Source organism: Hypanus sabinus, chromosome 5 (genome assembly GCF_030144855.1).
Source record: "Hypanus sabinus isolate sHypSab1 chromosome 5, sHypSab1.hap1, whole genome shotgun sequence".
Lineage (NCBI taxonomy): Eukaryota > Metazoa > Chordata > Chondrichthyes > Myliobatiformes > Dasyatidae > Hypanus > Hypanus sabinus.
Window position 1 is genome coordinate 32,088,409 of NC_082710.1, and position 22,383 is coordinate 32,110,791.

At 38.1% G+C, this 22,383-nt stretch overlaps 1 protein-coding gene and 1 non-coding gene across 2 annotated transcripts; one reads left to right on the forward strand and one right to left on the reverse strand.

Moving 5' to 3' along the window:
• Positions 1–5,834: 5,834 nt before the first annotated feature.
• Positions 5,835–5,941, forward strand: LOC132394911 (U6 spliceosomal RNA). The gene has a single exon (XR_009512451.1). It is a non-coding gene; the product is annotated as a U6 spliceosomal RNA (small nuclear RNA).
• A 5,502-nt stretch (positions 5,942–11,443) lies between these two features.
• LOC132393665 (trigger factor-like) lies at positions 11,444–12,579 on the reverse strand. The gene has a single exon (XM_059969076.1). It carries the CDS (start codon positions 12,045–12,047, stop codon positions 11,697–11,699), a length of 351 nt encoding a protein of 116 aa, XP_059825059.1. The 5' UTR covers positions 12,048–12,579; the 3' UTR covers positions 11,444–11,696.
• Between the last annotated feature and the right edge of the window lie 9,804 nt (positions 12,580–22,383).

Below are 22,383 nucleotides of genomic sequence, written 5' to 3' on the forward strand. Positions count from 1 at the left end.
CTCAACCATATATCTTGTACTGTAGTTCCCACAATTCTGTCTTAGCGCCTCTTCTTCACACAGAAAATGATAAGATTCCCTTTGTCCTCACATTTCTGTCCACTATTTCTCCTATCACAGACTCCTCAGGAAATGAAAAACATGCTCATTAACCTCTTTCCTCATATCATACACTGGTGCAAACATTCTCTTAGGATGAAACCACAATTCAATTTATACCTTTTCCAGTTTGGCCTACTAATATAGTAATAGTTTAGTAATAGCTGATCTACTCAAAGGTAGCCAAGAGCAAAATATCCACGTTCAGTCTGCAGTGACTTAGAGCCTCAGTTGCCTCTCACCTTTGCCTTTTTACATTGCTTCAACCATCCCAAAAGCCACACAAGGAACTGCATATCATCTTCTATCAAGTCATATTACAAGTACTCAAAACTTAATTCAGTGGATAATTAATTATGTCTATTAATTTTGGAAATCCTGCCCTTCCAATTGAAAGGTCATGAAATTGTTACCTTTGCTTTTCTCTATCGACACATTGCTGCCTGACCTACTATTCTAACAATTCTGATAGAACACATTGCCCGCATTATTAGTTTCTTTAAGTTTATTTTTATTTTCCTCTCTGTTTTCAAGTTGCCCCTCTCTTTACATCTCCTCCAGACAGGTGATCTGCGATTAATAAGTGTTGAACACACAGCAGTCACTGCCTCTTCTTGTGCTATTCAGTCACTCTTTGCCTCCCACCTATCACAACCATTCTGGTTGTTCTCCCCATCTCTCCCCTTCTCCATAGCTTAAAACAGAATTGTTTCTAATTTTTTTCTCAATTCTGATGAAAGGTCATCTACCTGCATCATTGACTCTGTTTCTCTCAACAGCCTGACCTGCTGAGTGTTCTAAACATTTTCTGTTTAATCTTATTTTACAATAATTTTTTTTCAGATGCTGCCCAAACAAAAGGATCAGAATCTATTTTTTATTTATTAATAATGCAATTTTGCATTATGCTGCTGTTACGTACCCCGTAACTGGGTCACTTACCAGCAAAGATAGAGAGGTCCGTTGAAGTCTGATGGTACTATTTTTAACAGCATTTATTGGTAAAAATACACAAAAATAATATCAATGCAAACATACAGATACTACACACCATCAATACTAAATCTAAAAGTCCGGGTATAATGATAATCAATAAGAAATAAGCTCTATCGTTGTCTAGGGGATAACGTATTGTCCGATGGAAATATCAAAGTCACTTAGTTCATTCAGGCTGCAGCCTTTGGTTGGAGTCAAGAGAGAGATTTTAGAACTTGCCAGCTTTTCCTTTTTATGATGTCGATCCTTCGAGAGTTCCGTTTTTGTAGACGGTCCTTTAGCTAAGCCGTTCCGTGGAAGCCCGCCAATTCCTAGGCAAAGGAAAAGGACGCATGCATGCCCCACCGGCTGTCGCTAGTAAACACTGTCATGGGATTTCTAGCGTTTCTCCTGGTGCGTCTAAAGGGGCTGTTCCCCAGACCCTCTTTTATCCTTACTCACGGGGTCTTAGATGTCAATCAGGTTGGGATGATGCCATCCCTCAACCAGCCCACTCTGTTCATTCCCTGAGGGCTTCAATGAATAGTACAGTACTCAATACACAATTCCGTCTCCAAGAGACAATGGCCGTTATCCGTGGCTTTGCCTTTCGGAGGCCCAGGACGCATTTCAAACCTTGAGGATTCTGCATGCCTCTCTCATTTCCTGGGTCCCAGACCCGAATTAATAGCGATCTTGCGATTCTCAGAAAGGAGGGGGCTACTTTGTACCCTTCAGCCCCTCAGAGTTGTGGCACATTCGTAACACTGCACCTATACAAAATTAAACTCCCAGTGATACAACATACAACATTTTGTTTTCATTATTGAAGATTTTTTTTAAAAAATAACAGAACCCTTGGCTTTTTCAAAAGCCTGAAAATAAATACTTAAAACATTAAAGATTATGGCTATTTTAATCAACAGTTTTTAATTACTGACTCCTTAGAGTAGATACAATAGTGATTTTAATTAGCCAAAGGCTGCAAATTCCATATGATAATGAATGGGTTAAGTTGATAAACTGACCAATAGCTTTGACATAAGGCCTCCGTGTGATTAGTAATAAGCTGTAACTATTGGAAAAGCTTGCACACTGGGACATGAATGTAAGAAAACCTTATTGAAAATCCTACACAGAAAAACAATGCAGGATTAAAACATCAGGATACCAGTTCAGAAAAGCCACAAGGGAGCATAGGGAGGAATTAAAGTCAAGGCAAGGGCACAAAGCTTAAATTGGAAAAGTCAAGGGAGATCTCTGGGGTCAGAGATATAACTGACTAAGACTGGAAGAGGAGTTAATGGCCAAACAATTTCTTTCAGTCTTTACGCACGCACATACCTTTAGCTTGAATCAACATCTTACTTGGGTTAATTGGGATTTGGTAGCTTTGAAGCAGTCTAAAGGAACAGATCCATAGATGAAACAAGAATTTTTAGAATGCCAAACCCAGGTTCTGTTAGAATTATTATTCTTTGTGTACTTGCAAATGAAGTCCAGACTAAATTCAAAGATTTTCCTTTGAAATCCTGAATATGTCCTCCAAGGCTACCAGATCAACTACAAGAGAATAAACTTGCAATAATGCCAATTAAGATATATAGGTATAAACCGGAACTATAAATCTCTTGAAAGCTGATTATTCTATTTTTTTCAAAGCAAGCAATCTGATTTCATTTCATTTGAGGGAAACAAACATAACATGTCTAGGAAAATATGTTCATATGCACCCTGAATACATCTGCACAAAATGTATTCTACACAGTGTTATTCTGTTGATTGCCTTCAGTATGAACAGGACAGCTCCATTCAACTTGCACTGGCAGATTAGAGCACTCAGCTTCAATTATGGATTTGAATCTCAGTATAAACAAGATATTAAAAGAGATGTGTATACTCTACACAAAGCACGGACTACACTTGTGTCATCTTCTTTAAGGATCACAGTAACGTAACGAAAAACATAGATCATGACAAAACACCTCAGAAAGGATTCATTATAAATCAATTCAAACCAACCACATTTATATTAGAGTAAAATTAGTTTCAGCACAAATAAACATGCTTGAAACCTCCACTGTGCAAAGAGCCATGACAGCTGATTGTACAATACATGTTCAGTTGCAATCCGATAAACTCTCAAATAATGTCCAGCGAGGAGAGGTAGGTTTGCCTTGCATTAACTTGTGGCAGTGGAATTAGCATCAACCTATTTTCCATGGCCTGAGAAACAGATGTTGGCTGCATTTTGCTGTGCACTTCAATACCCATTGTCAAGGGAAAGGAAAAAAAATTGGTTTGAGACAATTAACATTTTGCCATCTAAGCTTATTCTGCTGGTGCCCAGGGTTTTCAATATGCACAAGAGTTGTTGGTGCTGTACTTAGGACCCTAATGGATACTTGTAAAATAATGAACTATGCATATAAACAAAAGAAATTCAGTGTCCGATTAAGTAAACGTGTAGCCTGACCTGGTACTGACAGTGTAATTCTTTAGTGCATATTTTAAATTTGAGTTGCAAGAATTGATTTTTCAATACCCTTGTCACAGAAACTAGTATTTCACAGTAAACCCTAACAATTGCATTCTAGGAAACAAGAAAAACATAAAAAATTGAGAAAGTATAATTGAAAGAATGAAAAACAACTAGTACAAGATTATCAGCAAATTCAGGAGAACACCAGAGGTAATGGTGGGCCATAATTCTAAAAACGTGTTTTTAATTATGAAGTCCTTCGCTCTAGCATATGAAAAAGTGGAAGTATCAAAAGGATATTTTTAAATTTAAATTAGCCAGCAATATATATTGTAATAATTGTATTTTATGCTCCTGAAACAAAATAATGATTTTTAAAATTTACATCATTAAAATTGAAATAATATTGTAGCTGTTCATCTTTGTTGTATTTTCTGGAAATCAATACCAATTTTATTTCTGTGCTTTATACTTTCACATACTGTACACATACCTCACCCAGCAATTGGCAGAAGAAGTAATTGGCATAAGCCAAGTAAATGAAGCTTTGATAATACACATCACTGGGATTATTATATTCCTCCCTGAATGATTAATTACAAATAAATTGGTTTTACTGCATTTGATAAATTTATGATCACAGATCCAAAATAACTTAAGTATCGAGAGCAAGTTAATATGTTTGTCTCTTTTTTAACATACTGAACAAACTATATAGTTCTAGTTTCAGCAATAACCAGGAAATGGTTGATTAAGTGACTATGGGACAGAAACTGTACAGAGAACTAGGCAATGCTCTTTAATTCTTTCCTTAAGTTGAAAACTCCTCAGACCTCAAAAGAAAGAAAAGGCTCTACATGCACCTGAATGCTGAAGTCTAAGGGAAAACCTGTGACCTAAGGAACAGATGGTAAGCGGAAAGGACACAGCAGATCCAGCAGCTCACTAACAACCACAACAGAGCCAGATTCATCGGTGCTCTCGAGACTTCTACGGTCCAAATACCCAAGGATTCATCCCACTGAGAGATTAGAACAGAGTGTAGAGCTTATTAAGAACAGAAAGGCTGTTGGTGCCCTCTGGAAGGATTCTTGGAAAAATTCCTCAACTGAAATTCTATCTTTGATGAAGGTGTCCTTGATAGTGAAAATTCAGTCCAGTCTCAACAGGACCTGAAAACAAGAAGTCTTAAAAAGCCATGGGGCAATTGAATCTCAGCTAAGTCTTTAGAGCAGACAGTATCCCTGCCTTAGTTCTAAAATTTAGTAGAGAGGAACTTCAGCCACACCCTCAAAATCCATGTCATAGAAGAGAAGGATGTCTTAGAGGCCTTATGGATCCCATTATATTGACCATCCTCGAGAAAGAAGATAGATTCAGCTTATGCTAAGCACAGAGAGGTCTCCCTGATGTCTGCTATGTGAAAGGTCATTGTGAGGGCCGTTCTTAATGGCCTCCTTCAAATCACAGATGAACTGCTGCCTGGATATTGTGCTCATTTTATACTTCCAGAAGCACAATGGGCATGACCTTCTCTGCAGACAAGTTCAAAAGAAATATAGGAAGCCCCACCAACGTGACCCTTTTTGACCTTATATCAACTATTGATTTCATCACTCCATAGTGATAATAAAAGCATTTTTCTCAACTTCGGATGGCCTCAAAAAAATTGTCTCTATGTTATGTCTGCTGCATAATGATTTTCAAGCCAAGATTTTAACAAAATGCCTGACAATGCTCCTGGCTTCACTGCAGATTGGTGAACTAGATCTCAAAGCCGCAACTTCATCAATGCTCTTTTTGGTCTTCCTCACCACATAAAGTACCTCCTTTCCAACAAGCTTCCTGCTCAGGGGCAGCTAATCATTGGGGCAATGGGGGAACTGTTCGGACCATATTGCTTCACTCCATAAACAAAGCTAGCCCAAATCTTAGTCATGAAACTGCAATACGCAGACAACTTCTCACAGGATAGGAAATGACCATCCCTAGCCAATATTGCCAGCAGTGAAGTGCTCGTCACATTCAGCCAGCTTTGAATGGCAGGGAATTTTATTTACAGTGTGGATCAATGACCTTTCTTTTCTCTTTGCATGTTCACAGTTACCAAGACAAATAACTATATAGAATGAAAATGATGCTATAAGTTTTTAAACTAGCACTGATTGCATCTTAGCAAATAAAAAATGGAAATTATGCAATAACTAAGCATGACAAGCTGAAACCATCACTGGTTCCCAAGGAAAAAACCCCAACTACCACAAAAACCAGCCTTTCTGTGTTCACTTCAGCAGTACATGAATTGAAATAAGAATGACATAGAGAAGATAAGCAAAGTCCCTAATCAAAACTGATATGTAAATGAATGAAGTGTCCTATATTTTTATTCAAGGTGGAACAAGGGTTGTAAGTGTCAAAGCAGTACTCTCTCTCTCTCTCTCTCCCTCTCTCTAGGGCAGGAAGGATTCCCATTATCAGGTCAAGGTGATAATGTAGCATCCATGTGGCCCGTACCCTGCTGTTGTGCATGCCAGCTCATCCAAGCCATCTTCCATTTCATCTGGATTTCCAAAATAGATGCATATATAGGTCTTCATGGAAAATAGGGAAAAGCATTCTCATTGTAGCCTCATTCCTAATGGCAATCTTCAAGTGTGGCTGCATCAAGATATTGTGGTAGCCAAGGTACACAAATACTAAATATTGCCAAGGGTCTACCAATCCCAAAGTTGTGAAGAATGAACCAGGCCTCATTTTCATGGAACGTTCCATCCTATTGGAACAAACTTCTCCATCTTTCCCTCATAGAAATCTTTCTGCAGAACAAACACTACTGACAATCACATAGGAGTCAACATGGAATGTCCTGGAGATCCTGTGGGAGATAGAAACAGTGGATCCTGTGGATAGTTTCCTGAGCAGAGTGTCAAAATCATTTGGAAGAAAGCTTTGTTACCAAAACTCTCAAACAAACTTTAAGACTTTGCTTGATGAGTGATGAGAGGTGCTTATATCATCAGATATCTCACACCCAATATACGTAATCCCCAAGAAGACTTTCATCCATCTTCTTGTGGATTGTGTGTTTGCCAGGATTATCTGGAAAGACATGTCGTAATCTTTGTTGAGTTTCATCCTGTGCAGCTGTGTAACACAGAACTCTCTGCTCTACAGGCTGCTCCCAACCTGGAGAAAGGCAGAGGTCTGCCCAAAACTTGCTGGTCTTCCAGTGCAAGCATATGTCCACATGTGAATGCTTCCAGCTGGCACATCCAAAGGTACAGGAGTACATGCTGAGGGACACGCTGAACCTTGAAGATGGAATCTTCAGGGATGAAATAGTAACTATACTGATTATTTGTAAGTGAAGTTATTAAATTGCCTGCTACAATATATAAAGATAATGATAATATCCCAGATATAGTACCATATTTACTATGAATCAAGTACATTTTTGGTTTAAAAAGGTCTAGCATTCTTTGTTAATCATCATAGCTTATTTCTGAAAATGAAGTCATGCAGTAGAAAGGAATTGTCATTCTTAAAATAATTTCAGTGAGTTTTTTAATGAACTTATATATCTAGATAATCATACATAATTCTCGGTGTAAATTTATAGAGAAATATTTATCTTTAAAGCTTTGTAAGAGGTAAAAAAAAATTCCTTTAGTATTTATTTTAATTTGAGAAAGGCTACCGCTACACAGTCAGCTTTAGGTTTGGAATAAAAGAAATCAGTTTCCACTCCACCCACCCCCAATCAGTTCCTTATTTTGATCTTCTGTCATTGAGTATGTTCCTTTCTGGTATCTATTATTAAAGTGCAGAGCACATCCTTATTCTCACCCAAAATTCAAACATATGTCGTTACCAAATACTAAATGCAGTGGGTTCTGCTTAAAAGGGACACTTTGGGACCCTATTAAGCAGCAGACCCACTGAGCTGAAATTTCATGGAAATAGTTAAACAGGCATCAAAAAGACAAACTACTATTTAACTGAGTAACAAATTATATCTTTAAATGAAAAACAGAACAAATTAGAGCACTATCAATATTACGACAGTACTACAAAACTGTGTACTAGTTCCTAATAGTTATCGACAGGGGAATTAATCCAGAGTATACTGCTGTGTTCTTTTGATTGACTTTAATTGAACAAGTTCAGCACAGACACCTAATATTGAAAATGGACTGCCTATAACAATCTTCTCGACGTTTACATCCTCCAAATCTTCATTTACATTGTAGCATTCAAGATGATTGTCTATACCTTCAAATTCTTCGCAGACCCTAACTCGTCGAAGCAGTGAAATCATTATATTTTCACTCCTGGCCTTCCTGGCACCTCCAATTCGGAGTGCTTGAAAATACAGTGAGCAGTTCTGAATTGATCACTGCTTATTTTTCACTAAGTATCGGTGACACATGCAACCAACACTATTTAAAAATTATGAAGAAAGCACTGCAGTGGCTGTACTTCCTTAGAGGTTTGTTAAGATTCTACATGTCATCTAAAATTCTAATAAATTTCTATAGATGCGTGTGGAGAGTATATTGACTGGTTGCATCATGGCCTGGTGTGGAAGCATAAGTGCCCTTGAATAGAAAAACCAACAAAGTTAATGAATATGACCCGGTCCATCACAGGTAAAGCCCTCCCCACCACTGAGCATATCAACACAGAGTGCTATTGCAGGAAAGCAGCATAAGACCATAAAATATAGGAATAGAATTAGGACTTTCAGTTCGTTGATTCTGCTTTGCCATTCCACCATGGGTGATTTATTATCCCCCTTGATCCCATTCTACATAGAAACATAGAAAATAGGTGCAGGAGTAGGTCATTCGGCCCTTCGAGCCTGCACCGCCATTCAGTATGATCATGGCTGATCATCCAACTCAGAACCCTGTACCTGCTTTCTCTCCATACCCCCTGATCCCTTTAGCCACAAGGGCCATATCTAACTCCCTCTTAAATATAGCCAATGAACCGGCCTCAACTGTTCCCTGTGGCAGAGAATTCCACAGATTCACCACTCTCTGTGTGAAGAAGTTTTGTCTCATCTCGGTCCTAAAAGGCTTCCCCTTTATCCTCAATCTGTGACCCCTCATTCTGGACTCCCCCAACATCGGAAACAATCTTCCTGCATTTAGCCTGTCCAATCCCTTTAGAATTTTATATGTTTCAATAAGATCCCCCCCTCAATCTTCTAAATTCCAGCGAGTATAAGCCTAGTTGATCCAGTCTTTCTTCATATGAAGGTCCTGCCATCCCAGGAGTCAATCTGGTGAACCTTCTTTATACTCCATCTATGGCAAGAATGTCTTTCCTCAGATTAGGGGACCAAAACTGCACACAATACTCCAGCTGTGGTCTCACCAAGGCCTTGTACAACTGCAGTAGAACCTCCCTGCTCCTGTACTCAAATCCTCTTGCTATGAATGCCAACATACCATTTGCCTTTTTCACCGCCTGCTGTACCTGCATGCCCACCTTCAATGACTGGTGTACAGTGACACCCAGGTCTCGTTGCACCTCCCCTTTTCCTAATCGGCCACCATTCAGATAACAATCTGTTTTCCTGGTCTTGCAACCAAAGTGGATTACCTCACGTTTATCCACATTAAATTCTCTGGCAATCTCCCCATAACTTCTGACACTCCGACAAATTAGGAACTTATCAATCTCTTTTTTAAATATACTCAATGACTTGGCCTCCACAGCCGTCTGTCACAAGGAATTCCACAGATTCACCACTCTCTGACTAAAGATTAACCCTCATCCTTCTAAAACTCCAATAAGTACTGGCCCAGAGTCATCAAGAGCTCCTCACATGATAACCCTTTCATTCCTGGCATCATTTTTGTGAAACTCCTTTTGACCATCTCCAAAGACAGCACATCCTTTTTTAGATAAGGGGCCAAAAACTGCTCACAATACTCCAAACGTTGTCTGACCAATGCTTTATAAAGCCTCATCATGGCATTTTTGCTCTTAGATTCTAGTCCTCTCGAAATGAATGCTAACATTGCATTTGCTTTCTTTAGCACCGACTCAAGTTAACCTTTAGAGAATCCTGCACTAAGTCTCACAATTTGCTGATGATACGACCATTGTTGGTAGAATCTCAGGTGGTGATGAGAGGGTGTACAGGAGTGAGATATGCCAAATAGTGGAGTGGTGCCGCAGCAACAACCTGGCACTCAATGTCAGTAAGACGAAAGAACTGACTGTGAACTTCAAGAAGGGTAAGATGAAGGAATACAAACCAATCCTAATAAAGGGATCAGAAGTGGAGAGAGTGAGCAGCTTCAAGTTCATGCGTGTCAATCTCTGAGGATCTAACCTGGTCCCAACATATTGATGTAGTTAGAAAGAAGGGAAGACAACAACTATACTTTATTAGGAGCTTGAAGAGATTTCGCATGTCAACAAATACACTCAAAAACTTCTATAGTTGTACTGTGGAGAACATTCTGACAGGCTGCATCACTATCTGGTATGGAAGGGCTACTGCACAGGACCAAAAGAAGCTGCAGAAGTTTGTAAATTTAGTCAGCTTCATCTTGGATACTAGCCTGCAAAGTACCCAGGACATCTTTAGGGAGTGGTGTCTCAGAAAAGCAGCGTCCATTATTAAGGACCTCCAGCACCCAGGGCATGCCCTTTTCTCACTGTTACCATCAGGTAGGAGGTACAGAAGCCTGAAGGCACACACTCAGAGATTCAGGAACAGCTTCTTCCCCTCTGCCATCCGATTCCTAAATGGACATTGAATCTTTGGACACTACCTCACTTTTATAATATACAGTATTTCTGTTTTCGCACATTTTAAAATCTATTCAATATACATATATCGTAATTGATATACTTTATTATTTTTTATTTTATTTATTATTTTCTTTTCTCTGCTAGATGATATATTGCATTGAACTGCTGCTGCTAAGTTATCAAATTTCATTTCACATGCCAGTGATAATAAACCTGATTCTGATTCTGAAGTTGCTTCTCACCTCTGCTTTTGAATTTTCTTTGTTTAGAAAATAAATTATGCCTTTATTCTTTCTATCAAAGTGCATGACCATACACTTCGCTACACTATATTCCATCTCTCACTTCTTTGGCCTGTTCTCTTAGTCTCTCTTAAGTCCTTCTGCCGACTCCCTGCTTCCACAACCCTACATGCCCCTCCATCATCAAGGGCCCCCACCATCCAGGCCATTCTCCCTTTTCGTAGCTGCCGTCAGGAAGAAGGTACAAGAGCCTCAGGACCCCAACCACCAGGTTCAGGAATAATTATTAACTGTCAACCGTCAGGCTCTTCAACCAGTGGGGATAAATTCAGTCAGCTTCACTCGTCCCATCACTGAACTGTTCCCAAAACCTATAGACTCTGTTTCAAGGATTCTGCATCTCATGTTTTCACTATTTATTGTTTATTTGTTACTATTATATATTCTTTTCTCAGCTTAAGCTGGTTAACCTAAGTTACAGGCATAGCCAAACACATTCTTTTCTCAATTGCTAGGAACTTTCAGACTGTTCTTGTGGTGTTCAGTATTTTGTCTTTATGGAGATATACATAAATATTGCTCAATGCTATTGTGTAATAACTTATGGTTGATACTAGCTGTAGATATTACTATTGGGACAACGTATACCCTGGTCATGTTCCATAGTCTTTCAATTTCCTCCTTAATTCAGCATAATTCTGGTGTTTTTTACTTACTGATTTCTGTATGTTGTGTGTGTTTGGAATGGCTATATCTATTAAGTTGTTCCTGCTTGTTTATCCTGTGTTATAATATCCAGACAGTTATTACAGATTGTCCTATCTCCAGAACATAAAAACTAATTGAAAGGAAAATAAGGGAGCTGAGAGATGCAAATCTTAGTCTGTTTTTTAATGATTCTGTTCTGCTATATCCAACATTTCTTCAGTGGCCACCTCAGTACTGGGCTTCTCCTCCTCTTCCAGGAAATCTTGCCCTGTCATTTAAAGCAAAGTGGCCTGCAGAAGAATCAACTCCTTCATCTTTTTTTTCTTTCCTTTCTTGTGTTTGTCCTGCACATCTGCAAACCACACAGTACAACTTGGCTTATGATTGTCCAGTCTTTCATCATCTTCATCTCAATGCTATGAATCATCATTGTCATCACTCTCTTTATCTTTTGAATCATCACTGTTTTCATCCTGATCCTCTCGATCTCCATCGTGATCCTGTTCCATGCCATCATTGTAATCATCATCCCCAGTGTCTTCCTCCTCATCATCCTCCTGCATTTCCAGAAAAGCAGTTTCAGGATCATAGATATTATCGTCATCCTTTCCCATCAGAGGTAAACCTGGAGGAAGCCCTATTCTTTGGGCATAAAATGTTAACACCTGAGTGGTAGAGCACCTGGTGGAGGACTGGGTGGCTTCAATCCAGATGGCAGCCGTACAAAGGAAGGAGCATGAGTGTAATGGGTTTGGAGGGTGGTCCATGAGCTGATGTTTTCTTCAATATGGATGGTGGCCAAGCTCCCAGAAGGAGTATATTCTGAATCATAATGTTTGAGGTATATCTGGTAGCAGAATACTCTCTACCTCCACATGCTGAGTACTCGTCACAGAACTGGCAAAGTTCGGGTCATTTCTGTTTATCTTCTCTCTCAGATTTCTGTAGATCTTTATAAAAATCAATATTTTCATTCTCATACAGCTGCAGGATGCTCTCAAATGTGCCTCGCAGTTTCTTCCACTTAGCCTTCAATACTTTCTCATTAACCTGGGGTTGCTGAACAGGTCCGAGTTCCATTTCATCCACTTTCTCCACATCTTTAGTTATCTGTTTGGGGTCTTTCATCTTGAGCACAGGTGCTCACGCCATCATTCACTGCTTCTTGTTCTTCTTCAGTTCTCATTGCCTGACCTCTTTTCAGGTTTTCAGGTCTGGCCAGTGAGGTTCATAAACTTCCCACTCTTGGCGGAACTCATTGACCTCTGACCCAGCTTTGGGACGCTCTTCTTCCCCTCCTTCGCTACCGATAAAAAAGTGAACATAACTCATGAACAGCCTGCAAATTCAAGTGCAGCACCATTCAGCTAACTTAATTATTATTATTATCATTTATTTTTTCTCAGCTCAAGCTGGTAAAACCTGAGGTACAAACATAGCCAAGCACACTCATTTCTCGATTGCTAGGAAGTTTTGGACAATGCTAGTGGTGCTCAGTATTGTGGCTTTCTGAATATTTATATAGATATTACTGTGTAGCCCTAATAGTTTATTATTTTTATTATTTCTTTTTTCTCCTCTTCTTTGTATTTGCACAGTTTGTTGTCTTTTGCACTTTGATCGTTTGTCCATTCTATTAGATGTGGTCTTTCATTGATTCTACTGTGTTTCTTGTATTAATGTTGAATGCTTGCAAGAAAATAAAACTCAGTTTTGTATATGGTGTCATATATGTACTTTGATGATAAATTTACTTCGAACTGTGAACTTTTGAACTGTTCACTATAAACACCGTGTAGTGCCAAACAGCAAGTGCATGTGACTGACGCGAGTTAGAAACTGTTTAGCAATCGTCTCCTGTCCCAATAAGTGACACCATGTCCCAAATAAATGAAGAAAATCCCAACTCATTTCTTGATTAGTTACGTTCTTTAAAAATTGGCCCAAATAATGGGCTGACCCAATTAACCGAGATCAACTACACTGAAAAAAAGCAAATATGGAGAAACAAACTAATCATTGAGATCCTAATCTCAGACTTATTTATGTTGCAGGAAACACAAAGAACCACATTTTGCTGAATGTTGCCTGTATTGCATTGACATTATTACTCATGTTAGCAGCCAGATGGATAAAATTCTCCATTATGTTGTGGGCTAGCTCATAGATAATTATTGCTTAACTGTCACTGTTTTTTAAAATTAGAGTTACCATATATGATTAAAATTGCATGATTTTTATTTCTACTGGGACATTGATTTCTCAGTAACATGCTATCACCAACGTAATATCCACTGTTATTCGCTTGACCCATCAACTGAGCCTTTTACAGTAAGTGACTTTCTTGGTGGAGCTTTGTAAATTGTTGATTTCAGTCACTTGGCCCTCACCCAGACTGCTCCTTCCCACAAGACTGGCTCTGAAAGGCTTTCTTCCACAGCACATCCCTCTAGCCTTTGAATTAATTCTTTGTTCTAATTGGTGTGTCTTAATGTTTACCCCAAAGTCAAACCATGTATAGCTTCTGATGTTGATTCTGAAATTCTTTGCATTTAAAAGCTGGTACTCAGCTTTTGAGAAATGGTCATGACCGAACCAAAGTAGTTTGCCATTTAACCTTCCAGATCAATGTAATCAATAGTTAATATTTCTCACTTTGCCTTGACTGGATGTCCCTTGTCAGCTCCTATATCTGCAAGACTAGATTCCAATTATGCCACAGGCCAGAAATGCTTTGTTAAAAAAAACCTTTTCTTGCCTAATATTTTTTAATGTTTCTAATTTTCCTTCTCAGATGCTGCACGTGGTAAGAAACAATCAGATAAATGGCTAATAGCTGAAAAGGAAACCACGCCTAATCATGCTAATTAAATATATAATTGGAATCAGTTTGATTTAAAATAAAATGTCATGTCAAGCAACTCTGTGATTATAGACAAAAAGGAAATTTTAATTTTCACAATAATTTTGTGCTTTCCAGTAGAGATTAGTCTTAAATCAACATCTCACACTTTTCATGAACATTAATTTCAGAATGTAATTGATCTGACAGGCCAATAGAACAACATAATGTTATTTTTTCTCTCTTAAACACAATCATAATTGCAGCCAACATTTAGTTGTTTGGTTCACTAGAAAATATAATTCCTCTCACAGTATTAAGCACAGCACCTCTGAGCTCAGTAGCCTCCGCTTGACGTATTGGCTTATTGCTTTTCATGTGCAGCCCCCTTGCTCATGGCAATTCAATTTTTTGACTACAGAGCCTTTCTTCTGTTCCCTCCCTGTCCCATTCATTATTGGGAACTTCACCATGTTTAAATAACATGGTTACTCAAACTCGTTTGATGTTTAGAATGCGGCTCTTCTTGAATTACAGCCAAACAATGTGTGTGCAAATGCTTCATGCATCAAAAGACACAAAACAACCCATTTCCTGGAATACTTACTTTGCCACCCACCACCACACGCACACACGCACACACACACACACACACACACACACACACACACACACACACACACACACACACACACACACACGCACCCACACACACACACACACACACAACACACACACACACACACACACACACACACACACACACACACACACACACACACACACAACACAAAGTCTCTCACGCACAAGTGGATAGGCACACCGAAACAGACTCGTACACACACACACACACGCTCAATAGTACATTCATTCACAAGCACACACACACACACACACAACACAAAGTCTCTCACGCACAAGTGGATAGGCACACCGAAACAGACTCGTGTACACACACACACACACGCTCAATAGTACATTCATTCACAAACACACACACACACACACAATATTTCCGAATCAGTAGTAAGATACTGGTTAGAACCCTGCCATTAGAGTAGTGAGAGAGTCAATTTAAGTGTATTTGAAGTATTAAAATACACAAGCAGGTGTCCTCATGACAAGGATGGATGTTAGTAGGACTGGAAACAACCAATATAAAATGTGAGCTGTCATTTTCACATGACAAAGCTACCAAAATCCCTCTGGATTAGTGCCACATCCTGATGAACAAACAATCTGTCTGCTGAGGGCTTTCAGCCTATAAAAACGGCCCAAGGAGTTTAGTATTGTGAGGCTGCCACAAATTATGATTCAGGTCAAGTTGTATAGCCATATTACCAATAAATTTTTGAATTGTTTAAATTTTCAAATTCAATTATGATGGAAAGAAAAGCCCGGCGTCACTGGTAATGTCAGACATGCAAATTAAATCCCTAAGGATGCAGAGACAGAACGCAGGCCTGCCACTGCCAAAGTACTGAATCGTAGATACAAATAGCCTTAATGGAAAATGCTGCGACAACATCTCCACCACAGACAATAGCCGTCAAGAGGAGAAAAATTGATGGAAACATAGAAGCTGAAAACCGACAATAGTTTGCTCTATTACGCTATTAATCTGAAGCACAAAGAGAGTGAACACGTGTCTGTTCCTTGATACTTTTAAATTTCAGACATTTATAAGCATTACTTTTCATCAAATAGTGTTAATGTGCCATTTCTCTTGAATCACAATTTCCTTTCTCTTGGCAATAGATGAAAGGAAAATGTGATGGAGAGAATGCCGGAATTAAACAAGTGCAAACCTGTCCTATTCTAAAATTCTTGTTTTGGAGTTAGTGCACTTTTACGTTCTTGTTTTCTGATAGACAGTGGAGAAGTGATGGCCATCACATTTATTTAATTAATTCTGGTGCTGGTCCTTGCCATTTTAGTTTCAATCTAAAGGATTTAAAACGTGAATTGGCTTGTGCATCTATCAGGAATCTCACTCTAAGGGTAATGACAGATTTCTCTTGACTCCTGTTCCCTAGCCACACTAGCTATCTCCTTGCCAGTTTTATTATCTTGAAAATAAAAGCTTTTCAAGCCTTTAATTAGTGCCTACAGAGTGTTATCTTGTGTGGTGTAAAATTAGCTTTGTTTCTGGCTGTTTGGAGGGCAATTAGGAACCTTTTATTAGCAGCAAAGGCTAAAACACCCTTATTGTAGTCACAGGACATAATCTTTCATGCTTGACAGCACAAGATTTCACAACTGCTTGCTGTGAAAACATCGACCAGAAGGAACCAAGCCTGGAACATCTAGATAAATACCTGACTCAGGGAGTTTCCATTCTTTTTCAATCAAATTATCATGTTGTCTACACCAAGACAGCAGAAATACATTATGGGAGGGGATGAGGTAAATGAGAAATTAACCTATATGATTCATGACCAGAAATTTGCTCTAGGCTGAAAAAAAACATTTTTGTTTAATTTATTATTTTTGCATTTTGAAATCTGAGAGGGTGTGTGTGTGTGTGTGTGTGTGTGTGTGTGTGTGTGTGTTAGTGTGTGTTATAAAATAGTATATATATTTATTTAGTTGCAAGACTCATCATCGTATCATTACCTTTTTCATTTATTATGTTTGACAATTCCCTTGTGAAAGAATAGCATTTGAGGAAATTCTTGGGACTCGTGCCAAGTCAGTCAAACAAGCAAAGCTTCCACTTTTGTCAGACCTAACTCATTAAAATGTTATCATTATTCTGCATCTACTTCATAATTCATTGCTTGCTCATTACTCTTATTGTGGGTGAAGAAATATATGGAATCCTGTTTTGCCAGAACTAGGATGAACTGAGAGTCAAGATGATGAAAATCACGAAGGCTTATTACTGCGCTGGATGGGGGATGGGCTGGGCTGAAACAGCTGTGTTGGAGTAAGGGCAGCTACATTCACAGTACTGACAAGAGAATCAGTGGTGATATGTGACTGCAGGCATTATGACATTAAGGACTTTATTTCATGACAAGGGAAAACATTATTTCTCCCTTTTCATCTGTCAGGAAGAGAAGTCTTGGAGGTAATGGGTGCAAAGCAGAGACAGAGAGTCAAAGTCCTTTGAAAAGTAGACAGGGAGCAGGCCAATCAAGGCTATGTTACCTCATTTGTGAATGTATCAAGTAGAACTATATAACACAACAGTGCAGATTTACACTGATTTGTGCCACAATTATTGTACAGCTGATAGTTTCATTACAATAGGATGCGTCAAAATTATTCATTTTATCAAGATGATTAATTGTATTTAATTGTTTACCACCTCATCATATTCTGAAATAAATTATTAACCAATATGGTTGTAAATAAAAGCAGTCTATTTTATGCTCTTGGTGGTGTTCAGATTGTACTTTTTACTCTCCAACAAAGTAAGATGGAAGTGTTTACCAGCTCAATGAATGCAAGTGCAGCATATGTAGATCCTGGTTTTGTATTCCCAAAATAGAGAATACCCAGAGCCACTCCATTCCATTCCAGCCCTTGTGAGCATTGGATAATTACAACAGTGGATACTTTGGAGCCTAAGACAGGGCGGTGGCTGTTTAGCCTTTCAAAACTATCTGTTGTTCAATCAGCCTGTACCTTAACTGTCCTTTCACCTACCTTTGTTCCATGTTCAGTGATCTCATTCTTCTTTATGACCTGAGCCTTTGAAGTTCAGATTCATTCAAAATTTGGAGTTCTGAAGAAGGGAGTTATCTCTAATGAGTTCTACTAAATTTATAGCAAGTAACCATAAGTACATGGATGGGTGTGGTTGTGGTGGGCTACGGTCCAAGTGCAAGTTTATGGGACTAGACAGAATAATAGTTTTGGCACAGATGGGCTGACGGGCTGTAGTGATTCTATGACTCTAAATGAAAGTCAATTACTGTTTCTTAAATATCAATATTCTACTAACATTGTTAATTACTCTTTGAAAATGTTCACTAGCTTTAAATAATTTTTATACATGCACACTCAAATTTCTTAGCTACTTCAGACATGGGTATCGGCAGTGAAGCATTCTTGCACTTTTTTTCTTAGGCAAGGAGCTTATTTAACCTCATCATCATTAATCTACCTGTCACTGATGTATTTGTCGATAAACAGTATTGGTAAAAGCGAACACCATTTTTTCACTACAGAGATGAGGGAGGCGAAGAACTTTCTCCACATTGGCAACATCTTCAATCATACTGTGTGGCATTAGCTCTGTGCTGAGTGAGTCAATTCAGAATAGCTCCAGTGACTTGATATTAAAACTAGCATTCTAAGACATGCTGCAGCAGTAAAATTGTAACCCTTAAACCTGGTGCCTAATGAATCCCAGACCTTGCCATTAATATCATGCCAAAAGATCAATCCTGGTTCAATGAAGAACGTAGAAAGAACAGGCCAGGAGCAGAAGAAGAATAGACTACAAATAGTTGCCAACCTAATGAAGCTACTATAGTGTAGATCAGCATGCAGAGGAGTGAAGGTTGAACAAGACATTGCCAATTTGAACAAAGGCAGCAGAGTGTAGAATAGCCTCAACCTACAGATGATAGAACAAGAAAAACTGCCTCAGAATTTGTTGGAATAATCATGTTTAGAAATAGTAATAATGATCTCAATTACAGTATTCTCCAGTCATCTATGTCTAACCTTGTTTATGCATTTCATTAAATAGAATTTTACATAATTAATGAAAATCCTCTTTGAAACTTAATTCACGTGTTTTATTTTAAATTATTTCTCCCTCTCTTCATCAAATTCCCACTAACCAGATCCTCATTTTCCCATTCTGTTGTCAAAATGTTCAGTTAATATTACATTCTTGCCTTAGGAAAACAGCCTTCTGCTTTCATAATAAAAACAAAGATGGTTGAAAATACCCAGCAGATCAGGGAGGACAGAAGCAGCATTAACATTTCACATCAATCAGCAAGTCATCATCTGTATGGCTTATTTGAGTCTTCCACAGCAAATAGAGAAAAGTAGAAAAGAAAGGACTAGGCAAAGCAGTGGAAGGGTTAGAGGATGCAATGTTACTTACCTAAATAAGAATTTGTACGGGGATTATAAATATGGAAATACTATATAAGATTTTATGAATATTATAATATTTCAAATGTAGAAATCTATGTATTTGGACTGGAATGTAATTAGGAATAGCATTTTCTGCTGTGTATCTGCTCTTTGCAATATACTAAATATTGAAAGTAAGTTTTAGATTTTATAAACACATAATTTGAAGATGGTGTTGCAATAAACAGGCCATTTTTGCCAAGAATCTATTAGAATATGCTGTGGGTGAGAGGAATAGGGGCAAAATATAAGTCATTCCAAGGTGATAATTTGTAAACAAAAACCTTTTATTGAACTACATCATGTCAAGATTGAATTGATTTTTCATGCATTTTCATTATGTTAACTTTAAAGTGTTTCTAAATCTTGTCCAGCAACAAATAAATGAAATTTGAGGCTCTATGACTTTCATAATCTTACCGATAAATATTGGTGGTATTTGGAACCATGAATTTACAAATTGATTTGACTCACTTTTTGAGCATATCTTTGTTCAACCATCTTGTGCTGCAGCTTAGAGTCGCTGGCTTCAACTCTTTTTGTATTAACAGTAATTGCCTAGTATTTGATCTTGAAAATGATATTTCTTTCAAAATGCTGTTGCATCGAAGTAAAATAAATAGCATTGAACTGGATGAAGTTGTTCTACATTGCCTCTTCATAGTGCTGGAAGAGAAATACTGTGTGCTTTATTGAGATATCACACATCCTTTTCCCAGCAGTTTTCTCCTATTTCCTTCCTTCTTCAGGAGATGAGGATAATTCCTGAGGCTTATTTACAAGAACACCGTCCACTGCTCCTACTTCTCAGCTAATTGATTTTTATTAATTTGCGAGTCTCATAGGTAGTAAAAACAGATGCGTTTCCATTCTCATCTGATTGCTCACAAATAATCTTGCAGACTCCTACAGAAAACTGAAAATAAGAACAAGAGCTGATATTTCCCTTCACAATCGCAAAGAAGTTGAAACCAATTATAGAGCTTTGTTTTCAGAATGGGAAATAAATTCCAACCTTGCCTGTGATAGCCATACCTCATAAATAAAGAAAATCTTGGCTGAGATCTACTAACTCAGTAGATAACTCTTAATTCCTAGAAGCTTCCTGGTTTTTAATGGCATGATACCACATCTGTTAGGATAATCTACTTACCAGTTCAGTAACACTTTCTGACAAAAATGTTAAATTGTTTTTTATATGTCTGCACAGATGCTTCATTATTGAAGTCTTGTTCATGTATCAATACTCCCTATGTTCAAATTACAGATGGAAAAATTGCCCTTAAGCATTTATTTCATAGTCAAGGTCACAATCTTTGACTGTAGCTGTGTATCATGTAGGCCAAATAATAGCTAAGGAATGTTGTTGGCTTGCACAGCTAATCCGACACTTCAGCCACTTGTGACTGGAAACGTAGTGAGTATTCTGATATAAAAAACAATCTATTACTACTTTCTGCAGGGAAACATTGTTCCAGAATTATCTTCCAGCTGTCCATGAACTGCTTTTTTGCTCTGAACCGATTGGGAGAGCTTGTCTTTTTTTACCCGTCTATTGTATAATAAAAATTAAGATAGAATGACAAAAATGAAAATCTGCTTATTATAGATGATTACAGCCTGGAATATACTGCAAACATGGAAGAAAATGATAATATTTAGTAATTTTATTGAGAAAAAAGAGGAAAAAGCATTAGTGATGATATGAGAAGCTAAAATGATTTAAAAGGAATAACTTTAGAAAATGTTAAATGTTGAACTATATAAGTAAACGTATCTTCACGATTCAATGGTTTCTCAAAGATATTAAAGAAATGCATGAGGAAATTGCAAATGCATTGCTAAAATGTCTTGAGTTCTTTAGATGGGCAAATTATGTCTTTGAATTGAAAATATAAAATATAACCCAATTTGGACAATGAAGGAGAGAGACTGTACTTTTTTCCATAGATGATGCCTGGCCTGTTGAGTCCCTCCAGCATTTTGTGTGTGTTGTTCAGATTTCCAGCATCTTCAGTTTCTCTTGTTTGTGATTCAATAACCGGCATGTTAGCTTATTGCCAACTGTAGGAAAATATCAGCGATAGTGACTTAGGCGGTCTAAATTGATCAAAGATTTAAGGTGGATTTTTGTAGACTAGATCATACCTAATCTAGTTGAATTGTTTCAGAAGGTCAACAACATGGAGGATAAGAGAATGTCTATTAATGTTTACTATAAAGGTCTCCAGATGGTTTTGTCTTTGCCAAAAGGTGGTTTCAGATATGAAAATGCTGCTTGTTCACTGGGGTCTTCATTGATAGAATAGATGGTGAGAAGATCTTCTTCTTTTTTGCTACCCAATGTGAGGCTCATCTCTCGTATTCTTCATGAAAGGAGTCAACAATGACATGGAGCTTTGTCTCCTCATGTACACACAAGTTCATGTAATGCAACTCAGTGTCTGAGGTTGAGGTGACCTTCACTCTGGAGTGGAGACAAAAAAAATGCTCTTCACGTTAGGAGAGTACTAAATCATCAGCTGAGGTGCAAATGAATGGGAGACTTCCCTCTCTCTGCTTGATTTAATTTAATGTTGACAGCTCCCAAAATTACATCCTGTTGATTTGTAACACTGCTGTTTAACATTGGTGCGTTTGTCTTCCTATTAGATTAAGAATGGTAATGGAGAACTTCAGGATTTTGCTTCAATGCCAGACTGCAGAATGTTAGTTTGAAGAGTTGACTTAACTCAATATGCCTTTGAAACATTTGCTGTTTAGCTTGATGCCTTATAGTCCTCTAGCTTTATTTTTACTGTTATTTGTGGCAATTTGATATAATTGTTCTGCTTGCCAAACCACTTCAGTGGATACTTAACTATCAGTCACTTTGCCATTGATAGGGATTTGTATATGAAGATGAGTGGGTAAGACATTACTTTTCATTCGTAAAGCTTGCTGTGAACAAGGCAGATTTAAAAAAAAAATTCAATACCTATAAGCCTCCAAGGGGACCACACCCTTGTCATTTTTGGAGGCTTGTGTGCCTCAATGACCTGGACGGTTATGATGGCTGGAGTCAGTGCTTTATGTTTTGTCTCCTGGTAGGGTCACCCATGCCAAATAGGTCAAAGGGTAGAGGCCAGACTAGTAGTGGCCCACCAGCCCTCCAAGTT

Excerpts from the sequence above, each read along its gene's own strand:
- LOC132393665 (XM_059969076.1), bottom strand. The coding sequence starts at position 12,047 with ATGGACCACCCTCCAAACCCATTACACTCATGCTCCTTCCTTTGTACG.